Source organism: Ictidomys tridecemlineatus, chromosome 10 (assembly GCF_052094955.1).
Source record: "Ictidomys tridecemlineatus isolate mIctTri1 chromosome 10, mIctTri1.hap1, whole genome shotgun sequence".
Lineage (NCBI taxonomy): Eukaryota > Metazoa > Chordata > Mammalia > Rodentia > Sciuridae > Ictidomys > Ictidomys tridecemlineatus.
The window spans coordinates 55,986,735-56,007,099 of NC_135486.1; the positions used below are offsets into that span (position 1 = coordinate 55,986,735).

The following is a 20,365-nucleotide window of genomic DNA, read 5'->3' on the forward strand; positions in this document are numbered from 1 at the left end:
CTTTAATCTAAAATACTAAAAAAAAAAAACAAAAAACAAAAAAAAACCCCACACACACAACAAAAAAAAAAACCCAAAAAAACTAGCTTTATTTTGATGAATGCTTTTTGCAATTAAAGCAAGGACAGGCTCAAAGGAAGACATGGAACTATCTGACATACGGAGGTCCTGCTCAGTTGCCATCTCAGGTTTTAGGGGCTCAATACTCTGTTTTCAGGAAGATTTGACTCTAATGAAGTTGTTCTGTTGCTTCCAGAGTCTACAGCCCTCCTGGAGTATACCAAGTGAGTCCTCCTCAATTTCCTTCATATTTGACCATCCTCAGGGTACCCAAATTGGTCACAGAGGTGTGAGTGAGTAAGAGTGAGCCCTCAACAGCTAAGTAACCAGATTCAGTCACTATGGTGCACTTACTGGCACACATCTTAATTAGGTTTTAATGCAAGTAATTTGATAATAACTCCTGGCCATCCACTATAGAACTGTCAATGCTGAAAGCTTTTTATTTAGTTTCTCTTCCCTCTATACTGAGGCAGCCTCCCTGCTGACCCTTGTCAAAGAACCCCATCTGCTGGTTGCCACGGTAACTGAAGGCGACCAATTGAGCTGAACAGAGTGACTCAGAAATAAAATCTGCAGCCAAAGGAATTCTGCGAAGAGTAATAAATCATTTAGTAAAAGGGGGTCCTCTACACAGTGATGAGTGTTGGGATAATATGATGGCATAACTCTTCCAGCTAGAAGGTCCATGACAGATCAGAGTGATTAGGCCTGCTGGAGGGCTCATTTGGTTTCTAGTGGGCTCCAGCAGCCGAAGAGTCAGATCCTGCCCAATTTAAGTGCCACAGTGGGGAAGAAGGAACTAGCTAAGTCTAATTTTTTAATAATCAGGCTGTAAATTTTTGAAATTTTTAAGGAGTGGCAAGAGAGTCCACCTAGGCTTCCAACACTCCTTACTCTATCTTTCTTTGTTTTTTTTTAACATGGCACAAGTTAACAATGCACAGGTAGCCCAGGAAGCTATAGAAGACTTGAGGAAAGCGGCAAAGAAAAATGTTAAGAATGCTGTGGAATATGCCACGTTAGCACCATCTCTTTGTCATCAATCAACTTTTACATGTCTCAACCAGATGCCATGTGTGTGCACAGACTGTGCGGTCCTTGAGGTGGTAGGGAGACCTGGAATTCAACTGGCAGGGTGCCAGGAATATCCTGCTGGATGGCCTGAGAGGAAGAACAGGGGTTTTCTCCTGCAATAGGCCTTACAGTGTTCCTTAAAAGCAAATATGCTTCTTTCCTAAATTAAGATTTCCTGAAATCTTAATTTAGGGGGCAGAAAATAAAGGGAAATAAGTGCCTTCCTTGGGTGCTACACTGCAGCACACAGCAGCCACCCCTTACTCCAGCCCCTCACAGATCAGCTCACTGCACCCAGTCATGGCCCCTACTCCTGCTGTGTAGACCAGGAAACCCCTAAAGACAACAATGCCTGGAGTTTAAAAGTAAAAGCTCCAGACTAGCTAAATAATCCATACAGTAGATAATCCCTATCTGCCAGTGACTTGATGGTTGTGTTGGGCAAGGCCCTGACTGAAAGCAAATTACAATAGCAGAGGGCTACAGGACATAGGCATTAGGACTCATGGTTGCGGGCAGTCTTACCCGGAAAGCTCAGACTAGGTGACACCATTTTCAGAGGTACATGGGCAGGACTCTCATGGTGTCCCAATTCCTGATCCACAAGGCAAGGGGAGTACCCTATGCACTAAGTCATCCCCAGAGATAATTTTCTGCTTCACAAAAGAGCAACTGCCAAACAGAAGGTAGATCCCCCCGCCCACCACCACCACCATCACTACCATCTAAATGCTGCCAATAAAAAGCTTCAGTCTTAGAATTTGGTGGAGTTGGGAGCGGGTGATGAACCAGCCTCCAACTACTCTGCTAGTAGACAGAAAGCACATGCCTCCAGGGAACATCAAGCAAGGGGAACGCCACCCCATGCTGGGCAGTTGTGCTTCTGCAGATGGAACAGTCCACTGGGCTCCAGGAGTGCCTCCTGCACGCCAGCACCTGCTCTTGGGCTGCGGAAGAGCGCTCTCCAGCAGGGGAGCAGGAGGCGCCCCTCTGCCTGGGCTGCAGGGTGGCCTAGGGCTCCATCTCTGGGCCGAGCATCCTCCAGGTCTCCCTCCCATCCGACCCCAGCCAGCTCCGCCTCTGGATCTCAGCGTGCTGCTCGGCCAAGCATTCCTGGCCCACGGGAGGGGCCGAAGCCGAGCTCTGCACCTGGAGAGTAGCGAGTAGCGGGCTGGGGCGCGGGCAGGCTGGGTGCTGAGCTTCTGGCTCCCGAGACTCTGGACTCTGGCAGAAGGAGAGGATTAAAGCGAGATGGCAGTTTGAGGAAAGGAGATGGGTGAAAGCTTCATTAACTCCGTACTCACGCCCCAATTTCTTTCCCCTGAGAAGCAATGAGAAAAAAAGGTTGATTTCTCTGTGACAAGAGAGGTGCTGCATGATTTTATTTGTTTTTCTTACTTTTTAATTCCTTACTTGTAAACAAATAAATGAATCATTGTTTGTTGATAATCATACAAGACCCACATTTTAATTAAACAGGGAAAAAAATCTTGGCTAATAGGCCAAAGAAATATTACAACCCGTTTTAATTTCTATGTGGTGATTAAGCTTCTCAAGTGACTTAATTGAAATTGGCAAGTATCATAAGAACTCAAAGAAGTGAAAATAAAAAGGTGCTGTGTATGCCCCCCTTCCCACTTCCCATCCAATAACTACACTGATTTTTAAGATCAATCTTATGTGCCATGGAAAACAGGACTTCTGATACCATAAAAATATTTCAGTGAGTACTGCTTTATGACACAATTGTTCATTCTTGATTTTGCTCCCCCTCTTTACAAAGTTACCATTATTTTCACTTCTAAGTCCTACTTCCAATTCTTTGTCTCTGCTCATTCTCCCGAATTCTCCTCCATATTTCAATTCCCAGACACTTGAACTTTTGTACACGCTGCCAGTTCGAGCCTGCACAGAATAATCAGTATATTAATTCCACTCAGAGACAGTGAGATTTCTCTAACACAATCTGCCCAACCTGAACTCTTTCCTTCAGAAACACTTTGCCTTTAAAAAGAAACTCCCAGCATGAACCTCATAAGAAGCGACATGTAACAGACAGTGCATGTGGCGCTGGGCATGCAGCTCAGAATTAAAAGAGAATTTTTTACTTTGTTTCTTCAGTGCCATGTGCATAATGTACATGTGGACCAAACTGACATCAGACATTTAAAGCAAAAAGGAGTGGGGGGGAGGGAGATGTGAGGGTGGTGGGAAAGAGAGAAAATATGTTGATAAAAACAGTAACTTCTGTTAATCTACATTTTTCAGTCACTGTCTTAATTAAGAATGTTAGGAAATATGTTGCAGTTTAATTGCATTGTTTCAAGAAACTCCAGGCTGACAAATTTGGGACCATGTACATTTGGAAGGTAAAAGGGATTAAAGTGGCAAATCTCTTCAAGTTGGTAAGTAACAATAAAAATTATGCTTTCATGGACCCCCTCACAGATCCTAAACTCAGAAGACAAAGTATGAATATCCTTAACACCTAATGTGTTCAGCATGCAATGAGCTCTGAACAAAAAAAGTGTTTTAAACCTGTGTATGTAAGAATAGAATTTTAAATACAAAGTATTCATAAAAGTGAAATAGTATACTATCTGAAATTTCTAAATGACATTTTATCCTTCACAAATAACAATGACCTGAGAAGTTGGTAAGAGTCTGCAAATGATTTTAAGGTGACCTTATTTAAGAGAGTAGAATTTGTTTGGCTGAGCCACAAGTACATAAAAATCATGACACTCTGAAGACACCTTCAGATTTCTAGACTGTGCCCTTTTCTCCTACTGGAGCCCAGTCACACATTCCTTAGGTTTCTTTTCCTTTTTTTCTTTCTTTCTTTTGTTTTATTTATTTATTTGTTTATTTATTTATTTATTTAGAGGAGGGCTTTGCAGCATTGTTACATAGCAAATATGTAAGAATTATTTTCATTGCTCCAAGTTGCATTGAGAGAAGTTGTAATAGACACCATTTCTTCCTATTTCCAACAGTGGATCACAGGTTATTCGTTTTTAACCTGAATACTTTACTTCCTACTTGATTTCATTTTGAGGCACCTGTTCAGTTAGGATCACTACGTGTGAAAAAGGAGGTGGTGACTCAGAAATAACAGGAGGTGTCAAGATTCAGTGCATTCTGCTCCCTAGTGTGCAGCATAAACCAGGGAATGACCCATGTAGTTCACTTAATGCAAACTTGTTTGATGATTTGGCCAGATATATTGTTTCTTTGATTAATAAACTACCCATTTTACCTTCCATCAACCATGATTCATGATACACCTGCAGCCTCAGAGTTTAGTTATCCATTCCCAGTGAGGAAGTGGACTTAACTTTTCTAGTAGCTCAAGCCAGGGCACTTCAAGTGCAGTAACCCTGAAACTACAACAAATAATTCTGTATGCCCTGAAATGTCCAAAGATCTTGGCTAAGAACCCATCAGAACACATGCACCAGATTTTCTCTAGCTAGAGGGTCTTGGGCTTCTCCTGCCTCTGAGTTCCCAGAGGAAACAATGACCTGAGAACTTGAACATAGTTGAAATACTGCTATGTGTTGCCAGTATCAAAGTGTCTCACTTCTTAAAGCTCTATTTAAGTTTTGGATTAGAGAGTAGATCCCCAAGGTTTCAAACTGCTGAATAAATGAGAAGTGGGATCTAATAGTTCAATGAGTTCACTAATATGGAATTAATTTCATGTATTTTAAATGCCACACAAGGACCAAAACTGCAAGGGAACACATCTTTCATATGCTCAGCACCTGAGACCACATAAAACCCTCAGATTTTCCATTTCCTAGGGTTTCTGAGAATTGTGGTGGGAAGAAGATACATCTTTCCACATCCTGATAGCCAGATAAACTCCCGAAGAAGGTAATTGTCAAGAGGGACTGAAAATTGATGCATCATATCTATGTACCCCACTGTGGCGGACCAAGGGGAGAGAACACCAGGATGATGGCAGCATTATTAATTACCAAATTAGGGTGAGAGAGGAGAATTCAGGCAGACCTAGAGGCTGGGAGAATGTGTGTAATTATAAGTTGAAAAGTTCTAGTCAATTCATAGAGTTTGAAGAATGTTAAAAGAAGAATACATAATACTGGGGAAAAAAGGGAAGCAGTACCCGCCTGAGGGCCAATTGCCTCTCCAGCAGCGGCAAGGCTGTTCCTGGGCTCGCAGGACCATTTGTTCCATTACACAATCTCCTGAAGCCATTTAGAGAGAGCTCAAACAACTGCCTGTACCAACACGACACATGGCTTCCCATCCCGACTCTTTGCTAATCCAGACGCTCCAACCATCTTTCTTTAAGATGCCATATGGTTGGCAGAAGCCTGTAGATCTAGCAGCACATCTGCTTGTACGTTTCTTCTTCCCTCCATCCCCCAACAAAAGAGGGTTAGAGAGACAGCCTGAGAGAGGGCATGCTAGTCTACCCCTGCCTAGACGGACAGTTCTTTTTAAGCACTCTAAAAAACAAAACTATTAAAGGAATGACCAGGAATTATTCAAGGCTCAATCATTTTTAAATAGACAACATGTCGATTTTTTGTTTTGCCTGTTGATTTAAAACAAGATTAAAAAAACAAAGGATAGATGGTCACATTTTTCTGAAAGAATGCTAACCTAAAACCATTTCAAAGCACTCTCTCTGGGAATCCTTGTGATAGTTTCTTCTGCTGGAGGGGGACAGCATCCTAGCCTCAGCTTTTCTCTTCTTTTTCGGTCAAGGAAGACAGACAAGCTGAGAAACTAGCAGATACTGAGCCTGCTTTGTTAGCAAGCACAGCACGGCTGTATGCTAATGAGTCGGCACCGACACAGGGCTTTTTTGGTATGATGAGCAAAGATTGTTGACACTGTTGAAATCCTGGCTCTCCTGGCCTGTGAGTGCATGGGCTGTCTCCTTGGAATCTGGCCCCCGTGAGACAGGCTGCAAAAAAAAAAAAAAAAAAAAAAAAATACATTCTATTCTTCTGATGACTGAAATCTGGCCGTTTGTAACTTTGAACAGTTGGGGGTGGGAGAGCCTTAGTAAAATATTCTATCAGGCCTGGGGTCAAAAAGACACAGGTGAAAATTATGGGTTTCTTCCGAACTAAAAGTTAAACCTGGTAGACACATGTGAGTATTGAAGGCCAGGCTTCAGGGTCCAAAATCTGAAGTGGGAGTAAATGGGCTTATTATTGCCTCAGCCACATCAGGGTGCCTGGAACACCGCATCTGCCTCTGGGTGGATGTCACTGTGTAGTAAGGCCCACTGATGCTACCATCTCTGTCACAGGTGAAAAGCGAAGTGTATGATCTCCTTGTAGATCTGTTTGGATCTTGGTTAACCAGATATGGTTTTTCAAGCCTATGGAAATATGATATAGTCAAAATGCAAATAGTTCACTGTTGCATATGTAGACCTTTTTTTTTTTTTTTTAAGAAAAGGTGAATAGGGAAGTTGCATATTTGTGAGTGTTGTGCACGTTATCTGCAATTTCTCTTATGCCCAGAAACTCTGAGATAGGTATTATTATTCCAATTTAACAGATGAGTAGACTGAGGCTTAGAAGGTTAAAAACAACTTTAGCGAAACTATGCAGCCACTGAGGAATCAGACTCAAAAGCCCGTGTTTATAGTATGCTAACTTCTAGGTAGCAGGAACACTTGCACACAGATATTTCACCTTACAGCTATGCCCAGGAGCCAGTATGCCAATCTGAGAAGATCACTCATTAGCTGGTGAGTAATAAGCTAGCTATAAGTATGAAGGCAGGGGAATCAAATTGTAAATTCCGTTTACTTATAATCTATGATATGAATAAAAATTCATGTAACTGAAATGTAAAAACATGAGAAATGACTTAAAAAGCATCAAACATTATAACCAAAATTGGAATTTATTCATACAAAAAATATGCCCTTCAAACTATTCACCTTGAGGATAGCATATGCATTTCAAATGCACTGCCACTGCCTAGAACGTTGCTGACATGTTCTTTTTTTGGAGCTGCCTTAACAGCCTAGGGCTTAGCACTGCAAATATCTGCCTTTTGTGGGTAGATACATATTCAAGTTTGTGAATAGTATGTACTAAGTAGATTTCATCAAAATTATATATTTTAACATAAATACATGCAGTGGATGCCATACTTCTCAAGCATCAGCACAGAATATATATTAAGCACCAAATTCTATCATCAATAAGAACAACAAACTATTAACAATTCCCAAGATTATTATCATTGAGATATGGCTATGCAGAATGACAAGTTTGAATTTAAAATAAAACAGATCTGTTTGAAATCTGAGCATGATCCTAGAAAAATTCTTACAAGTCTGTTCCTTCATCTGCAATATAAAATAACACTGCCTACCATACAGGATTGTTATAAGAATTAGCAATAGCATATTCAATGACTTGCACTTAGTAGATATTCAACAGATAATCATCATCATTACTTTTTAAATAGTGCTTCCATATGATGTTACTCTCACGTACATCATCTATTTCAATTCTGAAAACAACTCTGCAATGTAGGATGTGTTTGTTCTATCTAATGAATGAGGTAATTTAGATTAAAAACAAAAATAACCAAAGCAATAAATAAGAGTATTGAGCCCTTTCTAACCCAGCCATTTTAAATCTTTACATCAACGCTTTGAAGAAGATATTGATATTATTACGCTCCTCATATTATGGATGAGGAAACTGCGGTTGAGATATGTTACTAATACCTTGCATAAGTTCACAAACATGGCCAGTGGCAAAACTGAAACACAATCCTAGGTCTGTCTCCTAAAGCCATGACTCTTAACAGTAGCTATAAATTAGTGAATACAGAAAGAACAGGAGAACTTCTCTTTAAAAATCCTGTGCCATTTTGGCTATATCACATTGTCCTTGGATTGAACTTACCTAAAGCTACTGTGTATTTGACAAGGAAGTTTCCTAGTACAAAAATCCTTGTCCCTAACAATTTCCATGCATGCTACCAAATTCTAGTAAGTTTCTGGATCAAGCATCATATGTATGTTTGTACGTATTCATCTATAGGCCGAATGCTGGGTGCTAGTTAAAAAATTAATGTGGTGTTCTTTTTAAGATAGAAGGACATGACATATGCATTTAAATGCATCACACACATAAACACACACCAACAAAGCTGTCATTATATGTTTGGAATCTGATTTAATATTGCTTAAATTGTCAGAAATTTCTTATCGAGAGAATAATCTCTTAATAAAAGTTAACTATCAATAGAAGGCTTCCAAATCAAAATTATTTGCAAGGGATGCTAGAACATTTGGAAGTTGCTGATCAGATGCTGACATGAAGAAATGTGAGCGGGTGTAACTGAAATCTGGATTTATGGTGCACATATGTGCTTAACCAGACAGCTCTCTCCAAATAAAACTACTGAGTTTCTATCTTGAAGTCTTCTTTTGTTTCTGTTGGAGAGAAACAAGGATACTGAAATCTCTGGTAGGTTTTTCTCTGTCACTCTGTCCTCTCCCTCCCTGCATCTCTTTTAGCTGATTTGGGCTAAACTGATTTCTGTCAACTGAGCCCCTCTCACTGATTGTCTCCTTTGGACCACAGCTTCCAGGCTCCTGATTTCACTGCTGCCTTCAATTCAGTCAAAATGAAATAGGATTTCAAACAAACAAACAAATGAAAACCTTTGCTATCTTTCCAATGCTTCCAAATTCATAATTCTTTAATCCCATTATCAGACCACCAACAGCAGCTTCCAGGAGCATCTGAGCACAAAAGATTGTGAATGGAGATATGTTACTTGAACTTTACTGCTGTTTAAGTACAAGGTACCACATAGTTTTTGAACTGTAAGGATATAAATCCTTAAGTTTTCTAGAGTGTATTATGGAACATGTTATCAAGATTGGAAGCCTACATATTAATTGTCTGTCACACTGAGACTCACACTCTGTTTCCCAGAGGCAGGCAGTTTAAATTATTTGTCTTTCATTAATTTCACAGGCTGAGATTTTTCAGGACTTCTAAAGAACTGTTTCATTCTAATTTTGCTAATGGTATGGGTAGAATGGATTTCTCCATCAGACTTTCCTTATCTAGCTTGTCCACTCTGAAGAGGACCTGAATTAACATTACACATTTAACTCCTGGAACATAATACAAACCCTGATGTCTTGTTATACACTGTTTCCTGTGCTGAGCAGTTGAGTAACTCAGAGAGTTAATATTTGTTGAGAATTTACCATATACCAGATACTGTTGTGAACACTCTTCTGTGTAATGACTCATTCTTGGGAGGAACACAATTGTTATCATTTTACAGATGAGAAAGTTCAGGCCTTCATTGAGTAGTTGCCCCAAGTGGCACAACACAAAAGTGGTAAATCCAGGATTTGAGTTCAAGCTGTCTGGTCTCAGACCCTACACTGTTAACTGCTCTTCCTTATAATAAATCTTGGAGGCATTAAATAGTAAAATGCTCGGCCTATTAGTCATGGAAAATTGTGACATTTAGCCTCTCTGAGCCTGACTGTCTTCAAAGTAAAATAGAATTTTGATAAATACTTCTCCTATCTCTTACAAGGTTTATAAGAAATCATAAATACCTAATATTGATGTGTACCAAATGTCAGTCGTCACCAACTTCATCATAGCCTCATGAATTGCCATCATTTGGGTGCTAATTGGAGCCCCCTAAATAAAAAACCAAGGATCTTCAGCTTGGTCAGTTAAAGACATGGTAAAGACTTGTTCATACTGCATTTGTAATTTACATTGCTTTACCAAAGTGGTCTCTGATGAACTGAAAAGGCTGTGAAATTTGCCAGCCCCAGGGAGATAGCAAGAATTGGTCTGGCCTCATGGGCCAGGGCCAAACAATTCTTCTTAGAAGTGCCTAAAGTCAGGCTAGGTGTCTATGCATGGTGCACAGGGATATTAAACATTAATACCACAACAACAGACTGAATACAGCTAACAGAATAAAAAGTGGGATGGAATTATATATAAAAAAGAAATGCTGCCTGTCTTCTAGAGACAGAGAAAATTGTTAATACAAATGAACAGCTGTTTGAGAAGAAAACATTATTTCCAAAACCCAGACGAAGCTCTATTTATTACACTTCAGAGACGTTTAAATTATAGTGTCTGAAAACTATCTTATCTTAGATATCTGTGACACCTAAATTATCTGAAAATCTGAGAGGTTAAGCCAAAATAGACTTTACTGTGAGCAAGGCTTACAGAGATAAAGTCCTTTTTTTCCCTTCAAAGAATCAGGTGAATAAATCTGATGGGTAGGATAACTGAATGATTTCCAAGACCAAACTTTTTGGAAATCCATTAGAATAATAAATTCAAAATCTATTCAAAGATGTTAATATATGGTACTTAAAAATTCTAAATGCAAAAACCACTATTCCCATTGGTCTGCTGACATCTTTGTATTCACACTAGCTCTTTTGGCTTTCTACTGCATCAAGCTCCAGGTCTCTCTGGGTGCTCCCCAGAAGTTCTGGTAAGATCTGTATGCTCACTATGCTTGACAGGCACATCATGCAAGGTGCAAGGCATGGCAGGCAGTAAAGCAGGCCTGGGCTTGAATTTGTTCCCATCAGCCTTGACCCTCCCAGAAGAGACCAGGGCACACCTTTCCCATTGACTGGCATGTGTCTGACCATGTCTAAGCATTTCCAGAAAATAAACAATCACACTTTTGTAAAAAAAAAAAAAAAAAAAATTCTGGCTGAAAAAAAAAGAAAGCAAGCCAGAAACTGCATTTAGTTGGTCCTAGGGAAAGTTAAACAATGAATTAAAATGATCAGATTAAGAGTAACTGTTACAGCCTGGTGAAGATTTAACTCTGGACTTTGTTTGGTCCATTCAATGAAAAAGTAAAATATAGACTTTAGATTGGAAAAACAACATCCAGGAGCATATTAAAGTCTATAATCACTTGAACAGTTACAGGTTCTCTCATTCTGTTTCCTTGCTATAAATTGACCTGAACTTGAGTGCCACAAGGCTACCCAGCAGGAGTCTTGTTCATCCTCTGCAAGTGTGTTGGCCATTCTCCCTTTCAACTTCTTGTTTATTGTTCTACCTTACTTCCTACACACCTCACAGGGTGCTGCACAGTTTAGTTAGTTAGTGAAGGCTTGAGATTTTTCTAATGAAAGGTGTTATGGTGTGATGTAAATACACAGTATTAGTTTGTCTTTATTCCAGCATTACTGGTTTGAAATAGTTTTGGTGTGTGTAAATATGTTTAATAATGTGTATTCATTTGATTTTTTTTTTTAGTAACTCATTGGAATTCCAGTTGACTAAAGACAGCCTTATTTGCACAATGAAATGTTAAGTATATGCGCAGATAACTATTAACTGGTCTTTGTCCTTTTCAAATCAAACTCTTGCTAGGTAAATCCACTAAGCATTTGAGATAATTTGCTTGAATAGTAGACAAAATCACTAAATTGTGACCTCCCATGGATAGGAACAGAGGCAGATAGAAAAGTTAAATTCATGATATAGCAACCGGCCCATCCCAGAGAATGGGATGGAATGTGTAACCTTCCATAAGCAATTAAGATAACTGAAAAGCCTAAGTGAACAACATTAAAAAAACATCAAAAATTATTACCAATACCACTACACACTTTAAATTGAGATTTATAAAAATAAATATTACTCTGAGGATCATAGTTGTTCAAAAGCCACTTTTGTTCCCCTACAGGTAAACAATCTTGTCCAATCATGTTAACAATTTTGGTTCAAGAGGACTGACTGTACAACTCAACTTTCTACACAAGACTATGAATAAAGGAGTGTTTTCATCCTCTGTCCAGCCAGTAGGCACCTATACATGCTGACTCTCATAAGAACATAGAGTTCACATCAATTACTTGGACAAGTATTTCCAGGAAAATCATTACTTAAATGGCCTGTGTAGGCAGGCATGTGCACATATGATGGAATGTTCTCATTATCCTTCCTATGAGAAATGGCAGAGAATACTTCCTATGCAAATCAAGTTAAGGGCATGAGCTCTACTCTTATAAAGATGGGGAGAAGATGACAATTGATTACTGGAAAACTTAAACCTTCATCAAATGGTGAGTTCAAGGAGTGAACATTACCACAGATACCATTGCTTGTCATGTATATTATTTGATCCCTCTGAAAATAAAAACCTGCTTATGGACCCACACTGTGATTGGATTGTGCTATATGAGCATTATAAGAAGTGGATGAGTCAGGATAGTTTTGGAGCTGGACAGCCACAGGTACACACCAGATTGACTGGCTAGGTAGTCAGCACAGATGAATGTCATGATATTGGACAACCAGCCCGAAGTCATGTTTCTTCTTATCTTAGTTTTAAATCTAAAATATGAAGTTCAAAGAAAGTACCCAACTTTACATCTCTGCATCTCCTTAGTAGCCAAGTGTCACTACTCTCATTCTTCCCTCAGTGTTCTATATCATAGCTCTTATCACAGTGAACCATGACTGCTTATCTCCTGCAGTAAGGTGTTATCTCCCTGAATCTTATCTTTTAGGGAAGGAGACAGCACTAAGTTTGGTGCTTGCAGTGCCCAACACAGTGCCTGACACATATGAGTGTCGAATGAAAGGATGAATTTGAATGACACCATCATAGTAGACTTAACTATGCTTCTAAAGCACCTACTGGCCCTGAATCAGAGGGTACCATGCAGTAAATGTTTTTATGTAGATGGCTTTTCAAAAAACTACAATTTCTACCTTCCACTGAAGTAGAGTTGCTTGCATTTGTGGTAGTCATGTTACTTTAGCCTTTCAAAGAACTGGAGATTTCTTCTTCTCCCCGCCCCAAAAGAAAACTAGATGAAAGAGGGTAATGTCTTGAGGCTGGGGTTGTGGCTCAGTAGTAGAGCACTCACCTACCACGTGTGAGGCCCTGAGTTCAATCCTCAGCACCACATTAAAAAAAATAATAAGGGGCTGGGGATGTGGCTCAAGCGGTAGCGTGCTCGCCTGGCATGCGTGCGGCCCGGGTTCGATCCTCAGCACCACATACAAACAAAGATGTTGTGTCCACCGAGAACTAAAAAATAAATATTAAAAAAAAAATTCTCTTAAAAAAAATAATAATAATATGTAAATAAATTAAAGGTATTGAAAAAAAAGAAGGTAATGTCTTAGTGCAAAAAAAGATGTTGGGGACTACTTTCCAGGAAAACAATTTCATTGGTAGCAGCTGGGGGCCCAGCAGCACTATGATTTTGCTAATACTGTACAAATGCAATATACATTGCAGATGCTGGTGTTTTCAAACTGACCAAAAGGCATGAACTTAAGGCAAATTTAAAGAAAATACAATATTAATGTGTTCTATACTTCACTTATTGATTTGTTTAACAAATGTTTCTGAATACCTACAATGTCTTCTCCACTGGATATAGGAATATAGTGGAGAACAAGACAAGATTTTACTCCAAGGAGTTTGTATATTTGTTAACACGATTAACATTTGTGGGAAGTCAGCAAAGATGCATCTATGAAAGTCCTCAATTCAGAGCTACACAGCCCCTTTCCTAAAACGATATTGCTCTCTATCACATCTCTATATGTCTGAGTTGCCTTCTGCTATCATTTGTATATTGAGGGTTATTTCTGGAGGCAGGGATGGTGGGGCAGAGAATGCTAGAGCTCACACCAATGCAGATTTGTACTCTTCTAGATTATTTCCAGCTCCTCTTGTTACAGTGTTGTAGTTTGAGAAGTGGTGGAGCAAAGGCAAGCTAATCTAAGAATCACTTAATAGGAGGAGTCCTCAACCAGAAGATGTTGTAGGTATCACATTTATTTAAACAGAAGTCCGAATACATTTTATGAGCTTTGGCCATAGTGTCTACCAAAATATATTAGATATTGGTCTTTCCCCTCAAAAGAGGTCACAACCCATTTGGGCCTAGAAAAGATTTTTCCCAAAAGGAAATTCTGTGTGTAAGGGGAGCAGTCTTGGTGGTACTGAAGGTTCTTAGAATTCACAAGAGGAATTCACCTAAGAAAATGTTTACAATGACTCCAAAGCATTGTTTATTACAGACTTTAAAAAAATACACACAATACTATACTTAGATGCACCAATAACCCAGAAATAAGCAGTAGTATGAAAACCATTGTCTCATTGATAACAAACATGTCAACACAATAAATTTCAAAATAGAATGGTAATGGAACTCAACTCTGCTGAGCTATGCCAAGAAAAAGAAAATGTTTCTCTCTAATGCAAATGATTTTTGAGATTATGAAAGTGGACTTCCAGAGCCTCTTAAAGACTCTGCAAATCATGCTACAGATACAAGGAAATGGTAACTCCTAAAAACTAATCTACAGGATTAAAACAGACTTCAGATGCTGCATGCCCTGGCCAGATTTCATGGGGACCTCAAGGTCAGGAATACTTTTCAGAGCACACACTGGAATAATCAGACTGACCCGATGTACTTTTCCTTTGATCAACCTTATATTTGACTGTATTTTAGTAAATTATCCATGTAGTTGTATTTTGACAGCTCTCTTTACAGCAGTAAAACAAAATGTGTGCATCGCAAATGGCAAAGATTCAAATTTCAGCTATGTTTATCCAAAATAGCACTGAACTGCTTCTGTACTTATGCTATACTGCCTACAGCTTTACGGAAGGGAAGACAGATGGGATGAATTTAGCAGGGAAACAGCTGTGGCTTGAAGAAGAGACAAGCAAAAGTTTTGCTATCAGGCTTCATTATGTATCAAGGTACCAGTAAAATGTGTATCCGTAAGGCAGCCAAAAAAGTGTTTTTCATTTGACTAGTGATAATTACCTTTTCTCAACAGCTGACAATGTTCTAAGTAGCATTAAATAGGTATAATAATTAAGCAATAAGACACAACAGGCATGCCTTGCTGAGAATGGTGACTGCCTTTCAGATATTCTGGGAGGCACAGGCTAAGGGGCCACAGGCTTCAACCACCTGAGAAATGGTACAAGCCCCATGCACTGCTGGTGGGAGTGGCACTGCTACCAGTGCCACTGGTAATAACAGTAACAAAATACAACTACATGGATAATAAACAGGAAATATCTATGGGGAAGTTAGAAATTTATCTATGAGACCTTGACATTACTGAAAAAGAGTTAAGCATGCTCCCACCTGCAGTATTTTCACTTCTTTCTTCATAATGAACAGACATCATTCACACTTTTCCTCAAAGTAATACCTTAGCTTACAAAAATGGGAAATGGAACATGCTGGCCTGAGTCATCATCATCCATGATTGTTCATATTCTTCAAGACCTTTGTTTCAACTTTCTGAGAACTGGAAATGTCCAGCTCCCACAGTGCTGAGGTGATCAATTGCTTTGTGAGTGGAGCAAATTCTGAGTAATAATTCCTGGCAGGCTCTGATTCCATTTTCACAGGTCATCTCAGAAAAAGCCGACAAGCAGGCTGCTGCACATCCTCCCACACATCCTCCTAGATGAAGCAGTTCTCACTCACATATTTTATGTTGAAAACACCATCCATTTTGTGGAGGAAAAAATGTGCTTCTTTATTATCTACTTTAATTAGAGTCCTAAATATTGTGTGATCAACAATAACAATAACAAAAAATATGCATATCACTAACACCTGATAAATTGCTCTCCTAAAAAGGTTCTATATAAATCTAATTTTTGCCAACTGGTGAATAACATCATGTTTAACCCAGATCTATATCATTAATATTGCCAAGGTGGCAGAAGGAGAAAGCCATAAAAAAGAACAAACAAAATAAGATATACATGCAATAGATTCTAGTGAGATAGTGATGTATGGTAGTACAAAATTTTCCTAAAAACTTTTGAATCACCACATCACCATAGACCATATAATAAATGAGAAACAACAGCATATTCAAAAGCACATGCAAACTGAATAGAAAATTATTAGTTTCTTAAATATTCTACTATCACCTTCTATCTCCACTTTTTCAAAAGATAGTATAATTTATTTCCTTTTATGTGTAATTTTTATCTTCTCTTAACTTTTCTGTAATTCTCCTTTAATTTTTTTAGTGACTTTTGTTACTGGCAACACCTGCTGGGCCTCAGATCTCCATCTGAATGCACATGTATAGACCACAACACAGCCACTGATTTTTTGGGTCCAATTGGACCATCTTTTTAGAAGCAGAAAGTTAGTAAGCTTTTGGAGTGAAGCACAAGTTTTACAGTCAGGCAAGCCTGCATAGATTTCGACCTATGGGTTGTACAACTGTGGTCATCTTTCCTTCTTCTGGGCCTCAGGTTCCTCACTTATAAATTAATGTAACGTAACCTTAAACAACTATTGTAGAACACAGTAATGCAAATGTCAAAGCAAATGGTCAATAACTAAGAATTACTTCTTTTATTATTTCTGTCATTATTTTATGTCAAATGATGGTTTCCCTTGTTTTTCATCTTGCTCTTCAACAATCTGCCTTAAATTTAAAGTAATATAAAACATGTTTGAAATGTTAATATTTTTATCACATTTTATTCCATCTATCAGAACATAAAAATTTCACACATAGGTCTGGGGACATAGATCAGTGGTAGAGGACTTGCCTACCATGCATGAGGTTCCATTCTAGCACTGAAAAGAAGGGGAAAAAAAGGAGGAGGAGGAGAGGAAGAAGGAGAGGGAGAAGGAGAAGGAAACAAAAGGAGAGAGAAAAAAACATTCACAGATAGAGGATATTCATGCTTAAGATATGTACTGTGGCAGCCTAAGGCATGTATGTCAGGAAGCAATTCCAAAGCTGATCAGATGCTGTTTTGTAGGACAATGGTAGTCATTTAATGGCAGAAAAGAGTTCAAAGGGGACAGAGGATGGGAACTTACAACAATGTGGCAGCTAACTGGAACAACAGGAAGAACTATGAAAATTTTGCTATTATGGGAACTAAAATATTCTGGAGATTCTTCACATCAGCATCTCTTCTTCATAGAGTTAGAAGCAATACTATTGTGTACTAATTTGGTTTCTGTCATGTAATAGCTGTGTGATTTTGAGTCAGTACTTTATCTCTTTGTGCCTCAGTTTCCTCATTCATAAAATAGGGATAATGGTAGCACTTGCCTCATAAGGTTGTTATAAGAATTTAATGGGTTTATAAAAGTAAGTGCTTATAATAGTGGCTGTAAGCACGATCTGAAGTTACTTTTTGTTATAATAATTATAATGATAATTGTTGATTTATTATTTTATATAATTATATGCTATATAATTATACTTGTTATTTTAAGAGTCTCAGGAAACTTTTAAGGTATAGCAAGAGGTTTAAACAATGTCCAATGCCACCAAACTATGGAAATTGGGGAATTAAGAAGTGGTTCAAGAACCGAGAAGCCTTGAATGACAAAATGATGGTGGGCCCAGGGTTCTGGGCCAGGGAAGTTAAAGGTATGGCAGAGCTTCTCTTATAGCACATATCTTTTTTGTTATTTTTTATTTTTTAAATTAATTTTTCAAATTTTTATGTGACAGTGGAATGCATTTACAATTCTTATTACACATATATATCACAATTTTTCATATCTCTGGTTGTATACAAAGTATATTCACACCAATTTGTGTCTTCATACATATACATTGGATAATAAAGTCCATCATATTCCACCATCATTTCTAATGATGTGTACTAAAGAGCCAACAATTAGTAACTTCCTCTGACCCCCACAAAATCGAGCTCAGCTAGAACTTTGTCTTGCACTTCTTGGGCCTTCATTTTAGGATGGCTTCCAAAGATTCCTAGAGGGAGATCTCTATCCATACAAGGATACTTGATGATTGTAGTTCTGACAGATACACCCAGTGCAATGCTACTAAATTTGGTATCTACTTAGAAAAGAGAACAACAGACTATAAGCAATGCTGCCTTACAGTGTGAGTCAATAAAATCTCTGATTCTTGGTTTCCTTATAATGTAAACAGTAATAGCCACCCTTGGTAACTACTTAGCAGAGGGGTCAGAGGGTGCCAACTAAAATTTATAAAACATACTTGAGGTTGAATTATGGAAATACAAAAATTATTCATTTGAGAATCAACTGTGCCAGGTGTGGGTGCACACCTGTAATCCCAGCAGCTTTGGAGGTTGAGGCAGGAGGATCATGAGTTCAAAGCCAGCTTCAGCAAAAACAAGGTGCTAAGTAACTCAGTGAGACCATGTCTTTAAATAAAATACAAAATAGGGGTGGGGGTGTGACTCAGTGGCCATGTGCCCCTGAGTTCAATCCCTGGTACCCCCCACCCAAAACATAAAAAAGAAAAAGAAAGAACCAACTGTGCTTTGGATCTAAATCCAATTATTAAAGAATGGAGACACTTAAAGGAATTATTTTGGGTTTTATGATAATTTTCACTGTTGAGATGACATTGCCAATGAAACGTCTTTTATGTCTTCATGGTCAAGAGAACAGACATGTTGAATCTGAATATTTATAATATTTTCCATAGAGAAAAATTATAAGATAATCAATAAACTAATTGTTACAAAGTAGGCTATATTTCACAAAAAGAAAAAAAGAAGTTCCACTTATTACAAAGTATTAACTTTCCTAACATGTGTGATAAGTACCTAAGCTTTTCTCACCCATTTTCTTTTTTGGAAGATCACCACTGTATATTTTGTGACAATCTGCTCCCAGAGAATTTGGAATTTGAATAGAACAGATTTGGTTGCTTTTTTTCTCCCTAGATGAATGCACAAAGAGCCTCAAAAACAAATGTACTTTAACAAGACAGTGTGATTAAGATGTTTAACATTTACTTAAAAAATAGCATCTACCTTAAGACCTTCAGGCAGAACTCTAGCTCTTCCAGCCCAATTCTCCAATAGAAAGTTAATCATGATCATAATACAAGGTCCAGGAAAAGCACAAGAAAGAAGAAATCAAGGGCTGGGGATGTGGCTCAAGCGGTAGCACGCTTGCCTGGCATGCGTGAGGCCCGGGTTCGATCCTCAGCACCACATACAAACAAAGATGTTGTGTCCGCCAAAAACTAAAAAAAAAATAAATAAATATTAAAAAATTCTCTCTCTCTAAAAAAAAAGAACTGACACATTTGATACTTAAAAAAAAAAAAAGAAGAAATCAAGATTGCCTCAAGTAAAACGAATAAAATAACCTGTTCCCACCACTAAAACCAAAGAGCACACTATTGCCTCCCCTCATCAACATCTAGGAGTGACATACCTAGGCATATAAAAATAAAAACTAAAGACTAGTTTTCTTTATGTAGTTACATGATAATAATCATGGGCAGAGCAAACAATTCCCTCTATTTTCTCCTACCACATTTCCCATATTAGTTTATCAAATTGTTTATATCAATATGATTGGAGGCATCCAGTATTTAAGAATACTATTCACTCTTCACAACATATTCCCCAATTTGTCAACTGACTTTACTGCAGCAGGTTCCTTAAACTAATCTGCTGAAGTGTCCCACATCTTCTAGCTTCCAATAACCTAACCAGCCCAGTGACCTGGGATCACCTACATGATCCAGAACAGACACAGGAGCTAATTATGCTGATTTCCCAACTGTCCAGAGCAGGATTAAGGATGAAAAAAGAACCTGATGACTCTTTTCAGACCTAATCATGTCAGGCTCTCCTTGTCAGTGAAACAAACCAAAGAGAGAAGGCTGAGGAACAAAGCTTTCTAATATGACGACCTTGGCACAATGGATAAGCATTTGGAAGACATGAAAAAAAATAGGATGATAAATATGAAAGAAGGGTGCCTGAGCTCTGAGCTCACCTAGACCCCTGGCTCAAAGATAATCTGGGTGCCTTGAGTGGAGAGACAATTCTGACCCCTCTATTTGTTTCCCAGGAAATATGGGACAAATGAGAAACTGCTGGCTTGTTGGGTAACATTATTAAATGTACTATGCACTTGAAATGTGACAAATACAGAGAGTTGTAATAAACTGACTTACATTTATAAGCATTAAAAGGGAAACTTACTACAACAAATTATGGTGTGAGGTGAAGAATGACCACTTATTCATTTGGTAAAATGGATTTAATATATTGGGTGTGCTTAAAGTGTGATATAGTAGCAACAGCTTACCTTTCTATCAAGTTGAATTTGGAGTCAGACACTTTGAATTAGGGTCATTTATTAAATTTCAGAGCCTCTGGTCTCTTAGAGCAATCCAGT

The 20,365-nt window shown here is 38.4% G+C and overlaps 1 protein-coding gene across 17 annotated transcripts in view; it reads right to left on the bottom strand.

The window, feature by feature from the left end:
• The window catches only part of Sdccag8 (SHH signaling and ciliogenesis regulator SDCCAG8), a 232,880-nt gene that overhangs the window by 23,006 nt on the left and 189,509 nt on the right, over positions 1-20,365 (bottom strand). Inside the window, exon 19 of one of the 17 annotated variants that reach the window (XM_078022973.1) lies at positions 2,874-3,042. The exons of 14 other annotated variants lie outside the window; for them this stretch is intronic. In XM_078022973.1, coding sequence (XP_077879099.1) covers positions 2,997-3,042 — 46 coding nt within the window. In that variant the 3' untranslated portion in view covers positions 2,874-2,996. Of the gene's footprint in view, positions 1-2,873; positions 3,043-5,732; positions 6,080-13,962; positions 19,197-20,365 lie in introns of those variants that run through there. 2 more of the 17 variants (XM_021727195.3, XM_078022971.1) reach the window with 2 other exon arrangements.